We start from the raw sequence: 17,905 nt of genomic DNA on the forward strand, positions 1-17,905 counted from the left end.
CAGGGGTTCCCCCAGGGTTGTGTTTCCATTGGGAAGTTGAGGCACAGCAGAGGCTAGTGCCTTTAAGAAATATGGTTTATTTTACACATATTTACACCTAAAACCTTCAGTGCAGGGGGCACAGGACATTATGCCCCGAGAGCAGGGTCCCCAAACTAAGGTCCAGGGGCTGGATGCGGCCCAATCACCTTCTAAATCCGGCCCGCGGATGGTCCAGGAATCAGCATGTTTTTACATGAGTAGAATATGTCCTTTTATTTAAAGTCCAACGCAGTGGTCAGTCATGGCCCCCGGTCTCCCTATGCAGCCTCTTCCAGCCAGCGCTGCAGGGGCATCTTCCCAGTGCCTCCTTCTTGTTCCCAGAATCCTTCGTTATAACGTCATGAGAGAGGAAGAAAGGCGTCTCTCCACCCACTTTCTACACACCATGCATAAATTTATGCACTTCTAATATGTCTCCTCTCACCTTTTCTCTAAATGGAAGAGGCCTAATTTTTGTAACCTTTCCTCACCTTTTCCTACGCCATTTTTTTTAGGTACATCCTGTGTGATCATCATAGCTGGGAGCTGGACTAGAGGACCTCTGGGTTCCCCTTACAACACGGTGGTTCTGGGGTTTGCTAAGGATTGAAACAAGATAAAGAGAACGGAGCCCAGGGAGCAGTGGAATGCATGGAATATATGAGCAATCAGCACCCCCACAAATAATACCGCCCTACCATCATTGACAGAGGGACCCAGGTGGCGCTGTGGGTTAAACCACAGAGTCTAGGGCTTGCTGATCAGAAGGTCGGCGGTTCGAATCCCTGCAACAGGGTGAGCTCCCGTTGCTCGGTCCCAGCTCCTGCCCACCTAGCAGTTCGAAAGCACATCAAAAAGTGCAAGTAGATAAATAGGGACCACTCCGGCGGGAAGGTAAACGGCGTTTCCGTGCGCTGCTCTGGTTCGCCAGAAGCAGCTTTGTCATGCTGGCCACATGACCCAGAAGCTGTCTGCGGACAAACGCCGGCTCCCTCGGCCTATAGAACGAGATGAGTGCCGCAACCCCAGAGTCGGACACGACTGGACCTGATGGTCAGGGGCCCCTTTACCCTTACCATCATTGACAAGCTGAAAGGTGTGCAGAGGAGGGCAACCAAGATGACCAAGGCTTTGGAAACCAAGCCTTATGAGGAACGGTTGAAGGAGTCAGTTATGTTTAGCCTGGCTAAGCTTATATGGGAGCCATCTTCAAGCATCTCAAGGGCTATCACATTGAAGATGGAGCAAGCTTGTTTTCTCCTGCTCAGGAGGGTAGGACTTGAACCAATGACTTCAAGTTACAAGAAAGGAGATTCCAATTAAACATTAGGAAGAACTTTCTGGCTCAAAGAACTGTCTGGCAGTGAAATGGACTGCCTTGTAAGGTGGTGGGCTCTCCTTCATTTGTGGTTTTTAAAGAGAGGTTGGGTGGCCACCTGTCAGGGATGCTTTAGCTGAGATTCCTGCATTGCAGGGGGTTGGACTAGATGACCATTTGGGGTCCCTTCCAACTCTGCAATTCTATTAAAACATGATGGAGAATGGCAGCAGCAATTGCTTGCGACCGCTGCGTTCCTGGATCAATTGCCTGAAATGTAACTGTTAGCTTTAGGAGTGGCTGGGAGGGAAGGAATCATAGAATCATGGAGTTGGAAGAGACCACAAGGGCCATCCAGTCCAACCCCCTGCCAAGCAGGAAACACCACCAAAGCATTCTTGATGTATGCCTGTCAAGCCTCTGCTTAAAGACCTCCAAAGAAGGAGATTCCACCACACTCCTTGGTAGCAAATTCCACTGCCGAACAGCTCTTACTGTCAGGAAGTTCTTCCTAATGTTTAGGTGGAATCTTCTTTCTTGAAGTTTGAATCCATTGCTCCGTGTCCACTTCTCTGGAGCAGCAGAAAACAACCTTTCTCCCTCCTCTATATGACATCCTTTTATATATTTGAACATGGCTATCATATCACCCCTTAACCTTCTCTTCTCCAGGCTAAACATACCCAGCTCCCTAAGCCGTTCCTCATAAGGCATTGTTTCCAGGCCTTTGACCATTTTGGTTGCCCTCTTCTGGACACGTTCCAGCTTGTCAGTATCCTTCTTGAACTGTGGTGCCCAGAACTGGACACAGTACTCCAGGTGAGGTCTGACCAGAGCAGAATACAGTGGTACTATTACTTCCCTTGATCTAGATGCTATACTCCTATTGATGCAGCCCAGAATTGCATTGGCACAGTAGCCTGTGTGGTGGAACCGCCCACACTGCCCAAATCCGGTGCTGTCCTTGCCTCCGGAAAGTTTCCTTTTGCCATTCATGCCCTCTGCTTCATCTGATGCATATACCCTTCTGCGCTCCAGTGACGCCATTGTCCCTGCACAACAGGGCGGATCCGGGTAGTTGGCATGGGAACACTAGGAGGAATGGGGATGGGGATTAGAGGCTGGGTTTGCTGGAGGTGGCAGTCTCCGTCCTAGGCTTCCTCCTCCTCCTCCTCCTCCTCCTCCTCCTCCTCCTCCTCCTCCTCCTCCTCCTCCTCCTCCTCCTCCTCCCTGGTCCGTGGCTGTTGCCTCCAGAGTCCCACGTCTCCTTGAGATGTCTGTGATCAACTCCCAGCCTTCCCCCTTTGGACACCTGACACGGGAGAGACACATTGAATCTGTGGCCAAGTCACTGAAGTGGGACGATGCCCCAGAGCTCCTGGTTGGGGAGGCATCTCAGGAGGGCCGCAGCGGTGAAGTCTTGGCTACTGAGTCAGATTCAACACGGCTTCAGAGGCACCCCCTGCAGGTGGTCAACACATGGGGCACCCAGGGGTACAACTGCAGCACGGAGGCTTGGATGCGTTATGAAACAGCGCCCTCCAGAACGAAGTGCCAGCGTGCCCTGGATTTACCTCTGGTGCCACCAGCCTATGGAGGGGGTCAAGAAGGAGAGTTGGGTCCCTCGTGGCACCGAGAGGCCGGCACTCATCCTGAACTGCAGTTACTGGCGGGGGCCCAAGAGCTTTGCATCACCTCCAAGGCTGAGCACCACGGTAAGGACCCATTCTGGGCGAAGGGCGAAGGATATGGGTAAACCAATTATGTATGAGAGTTGGGGGGAAATTATGGCTAAGGGACATTAAATTGATTACAAGTTACGATTTGAAAGAAAACATCTACAAAATGCAATTTAGGTGGTATCTAACCCCGGTGCGACTGGCAAAGATTTATAAGGGAAACAACAATACTTGCTGGAGGTGCAAGGAAGAGACCGGAACATTTATACACATTTGGTGGTGGTGTAAAAAAATAAGAAACTTTTGGGATGAAGTATACAAGGAGTTAAAAAAGATAGTAAAAAATTCATTTAAAAAAGAACCAGAGATTTTTCTCCTGAGCATGTTAAATGAAGAAATCAAGGCCAAAGACAGGTGTATGGTAATGCACAGTACTATAGCCGCCAGAGTTCTAATCGCACAAAATTGGAAAAGTGATAAAATTCCGAATATAAAAGATTGGCAGATGAAATTAGTGGGATATAAGAATTTGGCTATCAAAAATGGGATTTCAAAAAGATTGGGTAGGGAGAAAGCGGGTAAAAATTGGGAATCCTTTGAATCATAGGGTAGGATAAGTGAATCTTGTGGCAGAGATATGAAGGGCAAGGAAACTAGAGAAAAGGAAAAACTGAATCAAGTATGCATCAGAAGAAAGAACTATAATCAACATATAGAAATGACTGGAAGTCAACAGGGGTGGAGGGGTAAGGGGGAGGAAAATCAAGCTTTTCTTTTAACAGAACAAATGGTCAAGGTGGATAAGATCAGAACCTGGAAAGAATAGTGGGTTAAGCATGAATGATTATTTGAATGAAGATTTGATTTTGTTTATTTTCATTTGTCTTCATTATGAGTTTTTTCTCTTGTCTGATGATTAGGATTTTTCATAGTTTTGTTATAATTATTATTTGGATATATTATTAATACTGTTTTGTTTATGTTTTTTTTAAAAAAGGACCCATTCTGGTGCCCAAGGAGACTTGAGCAGGGGGTGGGACCGTGGGGGACTTGAAGCCCAGGGGGGTGGGGCAAGTGGCCCTCCCGACCACACTATCTGGCCCTCGAGACAAGGGCGTACCCACCGCGGGGCAGGGAGGGGCCGCTGCCCTACTCTAGAGGCAGGGCCGGTCGGGCAGCTGCGGGCAAGAGTGGCGCTGCCGGCGGGGCTGGTGGGCAGAGGCGGAGGACAGCCCAGCGGAGCGCGAGTTCGGCGCCCGCAGCAGTCTCTTGCGCCCGAGCCGTGCGGAGTCCACACAGCCGCGCTGTGTGGGAGGGGGCAAGGGCTGACGCTCCCGACGTTTGGGAGACCTTTGCGCATGCGCAAAGCGGGGCGCATGCGCACAGCGCGGCTGTGGACTCCGGCGGCCGCCGTGCAGGGCGCATGCGCACAGCGCGGCTGTGCTCAAAGGTCTCCCGAACGTCGGGAGTCGTTCAGCGCCTGCCAGACCGCTGCAGCAACGGAGCCTCGGATAGCTTCGCGGAGGCCGGGGCTTTGCTCCAGACCTCCGCGGAGGCCCCGATCCAAGCCTGGTTCCCTTCTCTCCCCCCCCAGCCCACCCCCAGACTTCCCTCTTCTCCTCTAGGCGGCCGCTGGTTTTCTCCCCTTCGCCGCCGTCGCTTCAGGTTTATTTTGATTTCACCTGGGCTGTGTAGCCCCGCCCACATTCCCACTTTGTGGCCCCTCCCCTCCCGTGCCTTGGCCCCGCCCCTTGCCCCCCCTAGTTTTGATCCTGGGTACGCCCCTGCCTCGAGAGTCTCCCCGGGTCACACCCCTTCCCAAAGCCACACCCCTTACTGCCTCTCTTCCTTCAGTGCTTTCAACTGGCTGAGATAAAATAATAGGATTGTAGAGATGGAAGAGACCCCATTCTGTGCAACCCTCTGCAATGCAGCAATCGCAGCAAAAGCGTCCTTGAAACGGAGTCTTGCTGCTTGCCTGCCTGGATGAAGATAGGGGTGGGTGTGTTTGTGTAGAAACCTATGGTTTGTGCATGGCTGGAATGTATCCTTCACGCCCATTGCTCCACCTACTTTTGCCTCTGGCCCCGCCCCCCATGGACATGTGGCTCCCCAGAGAGGAAATATGGTCCTCAGATTGAAAAGTCGAACCTTTGCTTAGAGTTCACTGTCACCGCCTGGTAGGATGACTTCCCTGTTTAAGCATTTATTTGTAGCAGGGATACCGAACGGAAATGACTTGGGAGGGGTGTTGTCTTCCTCGGTCGGCAAATGCTCTGGGGGTGATCCCACAAGTCAGAAGGACATCTGTCCTGCAAAGGCTAGGACAGTGATGGGCAACCTTTTGAGCTTGGTGTGTCAAAATTCACCAAAAAACCGAGCAGAACTCGGGTGGTGTGTCACTTCGAGAGAAAAAACCCATAATTTCGCGATATTTATAGTTTAAATAACAAAAAAGTATAATTGTAATATATAACTGTATTTAATAAACCAAAAACTAATTATTTAACCAAAACAAACCCCAAACCCCTTATTTATCACAAAGTGCCCAGAGTTGTTGAGTTTTTTTGGGGGGAGCTGCTGACCAAAATTTTGGAGGTTTTTTGGGGGGGTGCAAAAGTTGCTTTGCTTTTTTTGGGGGTGCCCCAAAGCTGCTGCACTTTTTGGGGGGGGGGAAGAGAACAGAAATAAATGACTAATAATAGCTTCGCTGGAACTAACACACAGCGCCGACATAGTCTGCCAAAGCGCCAAAAAACCAGCACAGAATGGGTTAAAAAATGAACGCTGTGACACCCAATCATCGTCTGCCAAAGCGCCAGAAAAACAGCACAGAAAGGGTTAAAAAACCAATCTCTGGCTACCAGCAACAACAAGAACAAAAAGGGATCCGGGTTTTAACAGCGGAGACAAGCTGTAGCGTGAGGAGGAGCGGGAGAACAAATGGGGGGGGGACAACAACAACAACAGCGCGAATGGGCCGATGGGGCGTGTGCCAGCAGTGAGGGCTCTGCATGTCACGTCTGACACGTGTGTCATAGGTTCGCCATCACTGAGCTAGGATGACTGGCTCCTTGGCCTTGAAAATGACTGACTTCTCCTGTGTGGCAAGGGTTGTTAGAGTCCCCAGAAAGCCTGGCAAGGACCCAGAACTGCTGATTGATGTTTTCTAACGCATTGTGTGTACACGAGAATGTGAGCAGGAACCTGTTTGCTGAATCAGGCCAAAGGTCCATCTAGTCCAGCATTCCGGTCCAGACTGTAACCCTGGAGAGCTGCTGCCAGTCAGTGTAGACAATACTGAGTTAGATGGACCAATGGTGTGTCTCAGCCTAAGGCGGCTTCCGGTGTCTTTGTGCCCCCTTCTTGCTGCAGGGCTTGTCAGCAGCTCCCAAGGAAGAAGCTACGTCATCAGAGGCACGGCAGGCAAAAGGGGACTCCTGCTGTTGGCCACCGAAGGTTAAGTACAGCCACTGAATTTCTGGGAGTTCCCACATCAGAAAGAGATGGAGAAGAGGTTCAGCCCCAGGGGAAAGCAGCAGCAACAGCAGTAGTAATAATAGTAATGATAGCAGTATAGAATCATAGAATTGCAGAGTTGGAAGGGACCCCCAATGGTCATCTAGTCCAACCCCGTGCAATGCAGGAATCTCAGCTAAAGCATCCCTGACAGTTGGCCATCCAACCTCTGCTTAAAAACCTCCAAGGAAGGAGAGTCCACCACCTCTTGTAAGAGTCTGTTCCACTGTTGAACAGCTCTTACCGTCAGAAAGTTTTCCCTGAGGTTGAGTCAGAATCTCCTTCCTTGTAACTTGAAGCCATTTTTTCAAGCAGGAGAAAACAGTAGTCGTAATAACAAAAAATAATGTGCTTCAGTCCCAGGATGGATCATTCTGTTTATTGCCTGCGTACATTTTGCACGAGTTCATTCATAAATCCATTCCACCACCACCCCTTTCTGTATTAATCAGTGGTTTCCCCCCCCAAAAAAACCATACAAAAATTTATACTTAAATAGTTATGTTATGCCAAAATACAGACAACAACCACTACAGTTCTGGTATTTAATATTTGTATTGATTGTGTTAAAAAGTGCAAACACAACAGAGAAGAAAACAGAGAGAGAGAGGGGGGGGAAGGAGGGAGAGGGAGAGAGAGAGAGAGAGAGAGAGAGAGAGAGAGAGAGAGAGAGAGAGAGAGAGAGAGAGAGAGAGAGAGAGAGTAGCGTCACAGCCGGGAAGAGATAAGTACAAAATTGCAGGTCCAAATAAAGTATCTGTTCATACAAATATTCCCTTAACAAATAACAAAGATATGTAAAAGTAAATAAGGAGATGAAATAGAATGGATAATTATAATTATATGCAAGAAAAGAGGGTAGATTATGGAAACCAGGGGGGGGGGGCAGGGGTGGAGGATTCCAAGGGGCTTGTATAATCCCAGTATTGTATATATGGAAAATGTTTGAAGTGTTTGGAAATAATGTTAACATCAAAAACTGAATTTTTTTTTTAAAAAACAAAGATATGTAAAAGTATTCTCCGCCCGTGGGTCCCATAATTACTGAGAAAAAAGTGCTTTTTTCTGGGGGGGACACAGGGGTACGCATACTTGTGAATACTTTGGTCCATTTAACGTATTTACTTTTCCTGATTCAAACTATAAAATCGTGATTTTCTTGAGTCAAAAGGAGAGTACCCCTAAACGTGTTTTTAAAGAAAAAAAATCACTGGAATAAAGGTTCTGTAAAGTCTTGGGTGAGCCAGACGTTTGCACGTAGGAGTGGCCCTGAGATATTCCTATAAGAAATTGGTACAATTCTGGCAGCAGCAGCAGCAGCAGCAGAGCCATCAGCTGAAAAAGCAACAGCACCCCCTTGGGGGCAGGAGGGGAATAGGCTCCATGCCTGCGCCTTGACTGTCCACCTCTCTCCTTCTCTCTCAGAATGCAACAACTGCTGCTTTCACCTGTGTGGCCCTGCCCGCCCCTGCCACCTTTGCCTCCAAGATCAGGAAGGCCATGTCGTCCTGTGGTTCTGCAGACCTTTCCGACTGGGCCTCGGCTGTCTCCCTTGCTGCCAGATGGAGATGGTGGCTTTCACCGGCGATAACCAGCTTGTTGGCACCGTGCGCCAGAGGTGTGGGAGGGATGGGTGCTGCCAGTTCAAACAAGGATGGTGGCAGGAGGGTTCAGAGGCGAGCGGTTGTCCATGTCATTGGAGCATGCATGAGATGCCCAAATATTCTTGGCTGCTACATACCTTGAGCCTAACTTTTAAGGCAGCCCTGTTGCCTGCTAGGAAACATAAGTAAGAGCTGACAGTAAGAGCTGTCCGACAGTGGAATTTGCTGCCAAGGAGTGTGGTGGAGTCTCCTTCTTTGGAGGTCTTTAAGAGGAGGCTTGACAGCCATCCGTCAGAAAACCGATGGTGTTTCCTGCTTGGCAGGGGGTTGGACTGGATGGCCCTTGTGGTCTCTTCCAACTCTATGATTCTATGAATCTATAACCCATCATAACCTGTACACTCCTCTGGTGGGATTTATCTACCTACCAGTCCCTGGGATCTGTCTGTTGGTCACACTTGAATTCAGCATGGTAGGGAACATCTCCCACCATCCCTGATTACTGTCCCGTCTGGCTCAGGCCGAGTCCAACAACACCTGGCAGATCTGCTCTGATTTGAAAATGTGGGGCCGCCATTGGGCCTGATCCGGAAGCTCCGGCTGGTGTAAAACACTCCAGCTGGACTGTTGATGGGGGCAGACCATTCCAGGACATTAACCCGGTGCTCAAAAGCTTGCACTGGCTGGCCAATATGCCAGCAGGAGAGATTCAAGGCCTTGGACAACTGGGTTCCCGGATACGTCTGGGACCGCCCGATCTCTTAAGTTCTTTATTGATCTCTGAGGTTTACAGGGGAGTCGCTGTTAGGGGTCCCCCATAGCTCGGATGAGGAGATTTGCATTGACTATTGTGGGTCCAATTTTGTGGTCTTCCCTTCCAGTTGATTTCTGACAGGCAGGGGTTCAAACTTGAATAAAATATTTCAGGGGCTCAAGTAAGCCCTGCCCCACATAATCAGCCACATGATGCAATGCATACACACCATTTGAATGGGATTGGCCATCAGCTTTGTGGGGGGCCGGCCCCCCTCAAATATTTTATTGTGCCTCCACGGCCCCTAGGAGTTGACTCCTACGGTACGCTGGCAAGACTCCTCCATTTTGAACTTCAGGCATCTGCTGAAGACTATTTATTCCAGCAGGCTTTTAACCGAATTGTAATTTTAATCATTCTAACTCTTTTATTGTACAGTGGAACCTTGGCTTTCTAATGTAATCCATTCCGGAAGATCATTCGACTTCCGAAACCTTCGAAAACCGAGGCGCAATGGGCAGTCGGCAAAATCCATTGAGAAAATAGAAAAACACTCAGCGGAAGTTGTTTAACGTCCGAGGCATGTTTGAAAATGGAAGCAATTACTTCCGGGTTTTTGGCATTCGAAAACCGAAACGTTTGACCCCTGAGACACTCGAAAACCGAGGTTCCACTGTTCTGGGTCTTAGAGACCACTGTAAACAAAGCAGGATATAAATTAACAAAATATACCAATGAAATAAAATGTTTTGGGGTGTGGGTGAACCATGTAGACATGGCCAATTTCAGTTCCCCAGCTCTGCGTTATCGTCGACATTTGAACTAAGCAGTATGAACTGACCCCCTGTTGGGGGTGGGTGGGCTCCCTCTGTCCTGTTGGCTTGGAGATTTATCCCAATCCCCACCCCACAGCTGCTCCCTCTACTGTCTCTGTGCCTCCCCCAAAACTCACCTTCTGATGTACTTAGGTGCCGCACCTTCTCCCATCTCCTGGAAGTGAGCGGTGCCCGTGGTTTTGCCACCATGAAGATCTATGGCTCCTGCATTCCTACACGGTGCTTCTCTGAACAGGAGTTCCAGGTACGAAATGAGGTCGAGGGGCCCACGACAGATGGGAAACAGGCATCTCGGAAGGGGGAAGTAAGCTTTGCTTTGCCAGAGAGATCAACACTCCTTCCAGGGCGGAAGGTGGTGGCCCAGGGCTGGATTTTGTTGTTGTTTAGTCGTTTAGTCGTGTCCGACTCTTCGTGACCCCATGGACCAGAGCACGCCAGGCACTCCTGTCTTGCACTGCCTCCCACAGTTTGGTCAAACTCATGTTCGTAGCTTCGAGAACACTCTCCAACCATCTTGTCCTCTGTCGTCTCCTTTTCCTAGTGCCGTCAATCTTTCCCAACATCAATGTCTTTTCCAGGGAGTCTTCTCTTCTCATGAGGTGGCCAAAGTATTGGAGCCTAAGCTTCATGATCTGTCCTTCCAGTGAGCACTCAGGGCTGATTTCCTTCAGAATGGATAGGTTTGATTTTCTTGCAGTCCATGGGACTCTCAAGAGTCTCCTCTAGCACCATAATTCAAAAACATCAATTCTTCGACAATCAGCCTTCTTTATGTCCAGCTCTCACTTCCATACTCTCACTCTCACACATATATACAATAATAAAATAGTAATAATAGAGATTAATGATATGTAGACAGTGTTCTCGAAGCTACGAACATGAGTTTTACCAAACTGCGGGAGGCAGTGCAAGACAGGAGTGCCTGGCGTGCTCTGGTCCATGGGGTCACGGAGAGTCGGACACGACTAAACGACTAAACAACAACAACAACAATGATATGTACGTGTAAAAACAAGATTCAGCTAGGCTGAATTTTATAAAATCATTGAAGACAATATTGAGTGTGCCTTTCCAAATGTAGACATTTGCTTTCATATATTTTTTAACATTAATGGTCACAAATTGCGCAGCTGAGTGTTTGTTTTCTTAGCTGAAGCATATTAAAAATCCCAACAAAACCGCTATGCCACAAGGCACCCTGGATGCCTTATCTCTACTAAGCATAGAAGCAGATGTGTGATGTTAGATTAGTTTTAAGGATCAGGTCAAAGAACTTTGCAATTAGAAAAAGTAGAATTTTCTCCAAATACAAAGTATACAAACATAAACAGTATTTTCCATCTTACTGCAGGTTTCGTTTCATTTCAAAAAGTATACATTTACTATACAATTTATTATGGTTTATATTTTGAATTTGATATATATGGGGGCACCAAAATCCTTTCAGTGCTTATGAGGGTCTCAATCTGGCCCTGAGAAGGCCCTTCCACCCATCCAAGTCCCAGCAGTGCTGTTGAAAATAAGCCACCACCATCAACCTTCGCCAATCCGGTACCCTCCAGATGTTGCAGTCCAGAACATCTGGAGGGCACCAGGTTGGCGAAGGCTGCCTGAAAGCGAGGGCAGGGAGCACTCCATTCGCTCTCATTATCTTCCCAATGACACTTCATCATCACCACAGCTCCGCTGGCTTGATGTGATCATTCACCCACGGATGACAGAGTGTCACTTCAATTCAAGAGGCCTGTAATCTTGCCAGGGGCTGTTGACGCCTTTCAAAGTTAGCTCCACACCCTTGACTTGCTCCTTCAACGAAAGCCCAGCTGGAGCACCCTTGTCTCAAGAAGGGAGAGCCCAAGGTGCTTGCTCACAATTACATCATTGTGGGGAGATGGTTCCCTGTAGGTCCGGCCCTACCGTTTGGCAAGGTGAGGCATCTGTCTCAGGCGGTACATAATGGGCAGTGGCACTGAGTTTTTGGAAGACAGAGCAGTCTTCCCAGAGCTTTCAAAGCTAGCCTGCTTCCATCAGGTGTGGAGGACCTTCTCCCACTACCATTGCCAAGGTGAGGGTCAGCAGCCATCTGAGGCATCTTGTTCTCTGCCTCAGGTAGCAAAGTGTCTTGGCTCCCAGCTCAGTGCAGCGTTCAAGGAAAGCTTCTCCCATGTTGATCATTGAGCATGACCTCTGCTCCTCCTCTCTCCAGGTCCTCTCCTCCACCGATGGCATGGTAGCCACTATTTGGAAGAAGTGGCCGGGATTCAAGGAGGAACGCAACATGGATCACGAGACCTTTGGAGTGGACATGGGTAGGAGAATTCCCATCCTCTTTTGGGCAGAAGACAAAACATTGTGACCTGATTGTCAGCTGTGACATCGACTTGTTGTCTGCCTATATTATGCTAATATTCTTTTTAAAAATCAGAGTCCTTAGTTTAGCGTTTGCAGAAGTGCTCAGGGCGCCTCTAAAATGTTGCTAGCATGCTAATGCAGCGGGGAGGAGAGGGAAGAGAAGAAGGGGGGGACACTTCCTACCTCTGATGCACAAAGACGTAACATCACAGAAACAAAACACCGGGGGGGGGGACTTTGTAGGGCAGAGATGGGGTACCTCCATCCAATGGGCATAAACAGGCAACCCAGACCTCTCCATCTGGACCACGAGGGTGATTCAGGGAGGCTATGCCCACCTGCCCTACACATGACATTCAGTACGACACCTGGGGGGAGGCAAGTGAGGGTGGGGCTTGTTCAAATGGACCTTGTGGGTGCCTGCAAAGCCTCCTTTTGCAGAGGGTTTTCTCACCTCTCCTCTGGCCCTGTGTCCCTCATGCAATCCCCAGATCTACTTCAGATGTTTCTTTTTTGGGGGGGGACCCCACAACAAATTTAGGGGGTGCCCTTAGGTACGGCATTTTTGCATGCCTGTTTCCACTAACATATGTGTTTTAATGCACGCTTTAGCCTAGTTAGTACATACGCCTTTATACACACCACTTGGCTGTAGAAGTGCACTGCAAAATTCGGAGAAGTGCAAATGGCAGCCTTTCAGTTGACATATTGATTCAGAAAGGGTTCACCTGTTGGATTCCCTCCCCTCTACATAGAAGTAAACCTCTTATTCAGTGGAACTCAGTAGCAAGCAAGTGGGCAGTTTATGCCTGCACCAGCTCCCTAGAGAGAACCCCCACATTCTGAGGTGCCCAGCCAATAGAGCACAAGACTCTTATTCTCAGGGTTATGGGTTCGAGCCCCATGTTAGGCAAAAGATTCTTGCATTGCAGGAGGTTGGACTAGATGACCCTCAGGGGTCCCTTCCAACTCTACAGTTTCTATTATGATTCAGCCACCTCAGTTTTCTGCCTCTGTGACAGATTTCTCCTGTTATCCAAGCAGCAAAACAGACTCCAGCAAGTTCCTCTAGCCCAGCTCTTAGCTTTGAAGGATGTTGCCTTTCTCAGACTCTGATGGGTATTCCATTCCAATAGCAGGAGAGGAATCCCCAGCTCTTATCCGTCAATCCTTTGATGCATGTCCACTCACTCTTTGTCATCCAAATGCCTTTAGCTGGGCTTTGCACGTTCTTCATTTATACTGCAGCACTCAGAAGCCAGCTTTGCGGAGCTCAGGGGCCCTTACTCCTCTTGGGCAAAGGACTGGAGAAATTCAATTCTGCTTGTGCTTGGAAGGGTGAACCATCCTAATTCACACTTCCAGAAACAACACATGGGTTTCAACAACAAAACAGGGCTGTCTTTTGAAATGCACACTTGTCTGAATTGCACAATGAGTTCCTCTGGCCAAGTACAGTAATGCGTACTAAGATGCATAGGGTGTGCACAAAATGCATACGTTGCTGAAGATAACATTTAAAGTGTGCTATATTGAGAGGAAGGGCTATGCAGAATGTATCTATTGGGGGAAATTGCATAGGAACATATGTACAGTAGGAGAGTTTTGCTGGTGGGGTTTAATGTGGACTTTAAAAAATAATGGAGACTGAAATTTGGCAAATATAACTTAAGACTAGGGAACTGAGAAACTGAGAACCAGCCTTCGCTAGATAGGACCGCACCATTTGGCTGCAGGCTTTAACCTCCAAGGGGGAAAGGCGTTTGAGCTCTGGGTGATTTCCTTATGGGAATAAAAAAACATGCACAGGAGTGACTGTGAAAGTGGCAGAAGAGAGCTCTAAATTTTTGTTAGACTGGGGGAAGGTGTGCAACTCTGGGAAAATGTAGAACCCTCCATATTGTCAATCAGTATGGAAATGGGAGCGCTTGATTCCTAGCCTTGCACTGATAAAAAGTAACTGCATCTCTTGAACCCAACAAAACACAAATGTTGGAAGTTGGAAGAGAGGTTTCTCCTCCCAGAGCTTAGAACTGACTTGTTCCCATCACAGGGAGACCAATTTCACACTTTGAAAACATTAGATCTAGCTCAATGCAGGCTCCCTCTTCAAAAGGAAGGTGCTTTGTGCATGCTCAGAGATAACTTCTCCCTTTAACTTCACCCCAGTCTTGAAAAAGACTTTCCCCCCCCTTCTTGGGGGACAAGCCGTCTGCGCATGGTCAAAGCTATTTAGCATGCGGTGGGAGAGTACTGGAAAACCAAAGTTGGCCTTAGCAACCCCATCCCAGGAGTGAGCAGGGAAGCGTCCTTGGTGTGGCAATATTCTGTCCTCTTGTGAATAATACCCAGTTCTCTTTCCGGCAGCCGCAGCAGACCTGAGCAATGAGGAGAGGGCTTTGCTCCTGGCTGCAGCATTCCTGCTGGTAAGTGGTGAAGCTGTGGATTGTTGCCACGGTGTGTCCTCGGTGAGTCAGTATCCCAGCCAGGCAAAAACACTTGGGGGGGCAAAGCAGAGTCAGTGAGGAGTGCGGCACCCCAGAGACTTCTCAGAGCCAGGTGGAGAAGACTTAGAGGGCAGCATTTAGACCCTGGGACTGAGGTTCTCTAGTCTGGATTCAAGTTTCCCCAAATTTATTCCTTTTAACCCCTTTCCTAACAACAGGGAAGTTACTCCTGCACGTCAGCCAAATATTGGCTATGGGTATGCATCTCCCCCTCCCCATCCTGCATGACAACAGGCTCATAGTGCCCTCTGCTGGCTGCCTTTTGCAGCCACAGATGGACAATGAGTACCTCCAAAAAAAGGACATATGAGTCAAGAAGAGCTTGGCACTTTTTTTGCACTGACTTGCTTTCCCTTTTTTCCTGAGAATTGGGCCAAGCTGGTCATCCCTCCCCAATGAAATGTGTATCCCCATTTATGTTACTCTAGCTCAGGCCAAACTTCAGCCCTCCAGATGTTTTGGACTACAATTCCCATCTTCCCCGGCCACTGGTCCTGTTAGCTAGGGATCATGGGAGTTGTAGGCCAAAACATCTGGAGGGCCGCAGTTTGGGGATGCCTGCTCTAGCTCATGCGTCTCGGTTTGTGACAAAACAGAAGATTGCAACCTCCTTTTTGTGTTTCGTTTCCCAGAACTTCATGTTCTTTGAAGTGAGCTGATGGGCAGCACTAAGAGAAGACCGAAAGGAACTTTAGTGGCTCAACCCTGTTCTGCACCCAGAGAACCCTCAATTGTAACGTCTTGCCGTGGAGAAGCTCCCACAGGGCCTCCGACTAAGAAGGGGATGCTAACTTTGTACCAAAATGCCTGCAGCTTTCACAGCTGCCTGGAATCCAGGCATCCAACAGGAGAGGTCAAGAGACAGAATAGGAAGCCTCACCTACTAAAGGTCTGTGTCAGGCAGTTGTGAAAGGCCCAAGAGAGAAAAAGTTGGCAGCCCTGTCACAAAGACACCCTGTTCCACTTTGGAGCGAGGGCATTCGTCACCCCACCTTCTCCTTATGCAGAGTATGGCCACGGAATCGTAGAATTGTTGAGTTGGAAGGTACCCCGAGGGTCATCTAGTCCAACCCCCTGCAACGTGGGAATCTTTTGCCCAAGGTGGGGCTCAAACCCACAACCCTGAGATTAAATATTGTGCTCTACGGATTGAGGCATCCCAGTAGGCGATCTGCAAAGATATTCTTTAGCTGCGATTCCTGCTTTGCAGGGGGCTGGAATAAATGACCCTTTGATACCCTTTCAATTCTGCAATTCCATGATTCTATGACTTGATGGCAGTGGAGGCTGCTGGTTCGAGGGAGAACGGGGCAGTGCCCAACGAACCGAGTGTTTGCCCTCACTCGGCCCCTACACCCCGTTTACCTTGCTACTCAACCAGTCCAGGGAGTGGGGGCACTGCCTTTCTTCTCCTTAGTCTCAGCATTGCCCTTGTAGAGTTCAGCAGGGAGGAAGAGAAGCACGGGGACAAAACTGGAATGAGCTGGCTCTGCCTTTTCTTGGCTTTGGCGCCACCTGCTGTTCAGCTCCCTGCCATCCATCCTACTAGCCTCAATGGGCACAATGAGCTCCCATTGCATTTGGCTCCTTGGAATTTCTAGCATGAAAACAAGATTCCTCACAGAGCCCAGGAAAGGTGGATCAAGAGCCAAGAGCCCAGAAATCAGCATTTTCCAGTCCCCATGTTCTCAGGCTTCTGGCACCAAGGGTAACTACCTACTGAACTTCCTTCTGCAGCTCCTTAGAAGCCATTTTGCAATATAAATGGCCTATAAATTGTAATTAATAATAATGTTTAGCAGAGTCTCTGCTTTTTGAGGATAGTTGGGTGGCTTTTAAAAACTTCATGGTAGCTAAAAAAAATTGTGCTGGATATTTGTTTTAGTCTTCAGCTTATAGTGGGAGTTTTGTAGCTTTGAAAGCTGCTTTATGTAACTTGTACATTGCCTAGAGAATCTTTATTAGGACGTGGCTAATAAATTTAAATGCACAGCATGTGAGGATTATGCTGCCAACCTTTTTGATGAAACTTGCTGATGACGGTTTGGCGAAAGCGTCCGCTCAGACTGAAAGGGATGCTCCCTCAAAGAATTGACTTTGCTCGTGGCGATGTCAGCACCTAACCAAATCTGGTCGGCTAGGCAGCATCATGGCATCACCTCAGTGACATCACCAGGCAGCGAGATAGGCTTTGCTGGGTGGCGTCATCATAGAACCTCATTCGCCACCTGACCTCTGACTGCCTGGAATTTCCCTTGACTAATCAAGGATGATGATGTAGGAATAAGAAGTTTGTGTTTGTGGTAGCAGCCTCATCAAAGGAAAAATAAACATTCACAGAGTTTGGGATTTCTCCCCCCCCCCCAGCTAATGTTTTGGAAGTCAGCTACCCGCATGGGGGATGGCATGGAACTCAGGGCTGGCATCAGAAGTGAGGTTTTTATAAGGTGCATAGGGAGCCAGTGTGGTGTAGTGGTTAAGAGTTTAGTCTCGTAATCTGGGGAACCGGGTTCGCGTCTCGGTTCCTCCACATGCAGCTGCTGGGTGACCTTGGGCTAGTCACACTTCTCTGAAGTCTCTCAGCCCCACTCACCTCACAGAGTGTTTGTTGTGGGGGAGGAAGGGAAAGGAGAATGTTAGCCACTTTGAGACTCCTTAGGGTAGTGATAAAGCGGGATATCAAATCCAAACTCTTCTTCTTCTTCTTCCTTGGCTGCTGCTCTCTGGGGATACTGAGTGTTGAAACTTAGGCACTCTCCTGAGTTTTAGATGGAGGCCCTTTCCTATCCCCAAGATGCAACAACAGGAGGTGCCCAACTTGGGCCTGCTTGTCATTGAGACAGCCAAGCCGCCGGGGCTGTACTGCTACCAGTGGGGACTTGCATGGCTGAATGCTCCTCCCATATAAAAATGTCCCGGCACAAAGAAAGCCGAGATGTCAACTCTTCTCTCCAACATCTAGGTTTATATTTTAATGGGCAGAGATGATGTTGTATGGAGGAAAACCGCAACTGTGTGAACCTGCACCGGCAGCCTGAATCGGTACAGGCCAGGCAGAGGCTGACCTCAGTGACAACTGGGCCCAGGAGGACCTTCTGCATGCCAAACATGTGCTCTGCCATCAAGCTGCGCTTCCTCCCCAAAGTCGGCAGCCGACTGATCCATCACCAGGGGCCCATTTTCACTCCATGGTGGCTTGGGTCCCAGCTTTGTTACAGATGGGAGAAACCCCCACCAAACATACCTCAGCGCTGCTTAAAAAATCAAAACAAAGAGACGGCAAATTATTGAAGCGGTTCTGAATGGAAACCAGAG

The 17,905-nt window shown here is 48.7% G+C and overlaps 1 protein-coding gene across 1 annotated transcript; it reads left to right on the top strand.

The window, feature by feature from the left end:
* The first annotated feature begins 2,584 nt into the window (after positions 1 to 2,584).
* Positions 2,585 to 16,324, top strand: LOC132592136 (phospholipid scramblase 2-like). The gene is made up of 7 exons (XM_060274298.1): positions 2,585 to 3,054; positions 6,394 to 6,477; positions 7,963 to 8,155; positions 9,864 to 9,975; positions 11,938 to 12,040; positions 14,451 to 14,509; positions 15,223 to 16,324. The coding sequence occupies exons 1-7, from the start codon at positions 2,613 to 2,615 to the stop codon at positions 15,247 to 15,249; spliced, it is 1,020 nt and encodes a 339-aa protein (XP_060130281.1). The 5' UTR covers positions 2,585 to 2,612; the 3' UTR covers positions 15,250 to 16,324.
* Positions 16,325 to 17,905: the final 1,581 nt, after the last annotated feature.

This window comes from Zootoca vivipara, chromosome 5 (genome assembly GCF_963506605.1).
Source record: "Zootoca vivipara chromosome 5, rZooViv1.1, whole genome shotgun sequence".
Taxonomy (NCBI): domain Eukaryota; kingdom Metazoa; phylum Chordata; class Lepidosauria; order Squamata; family Lacertidae; genus Zootoca; species Zootoca vivipara.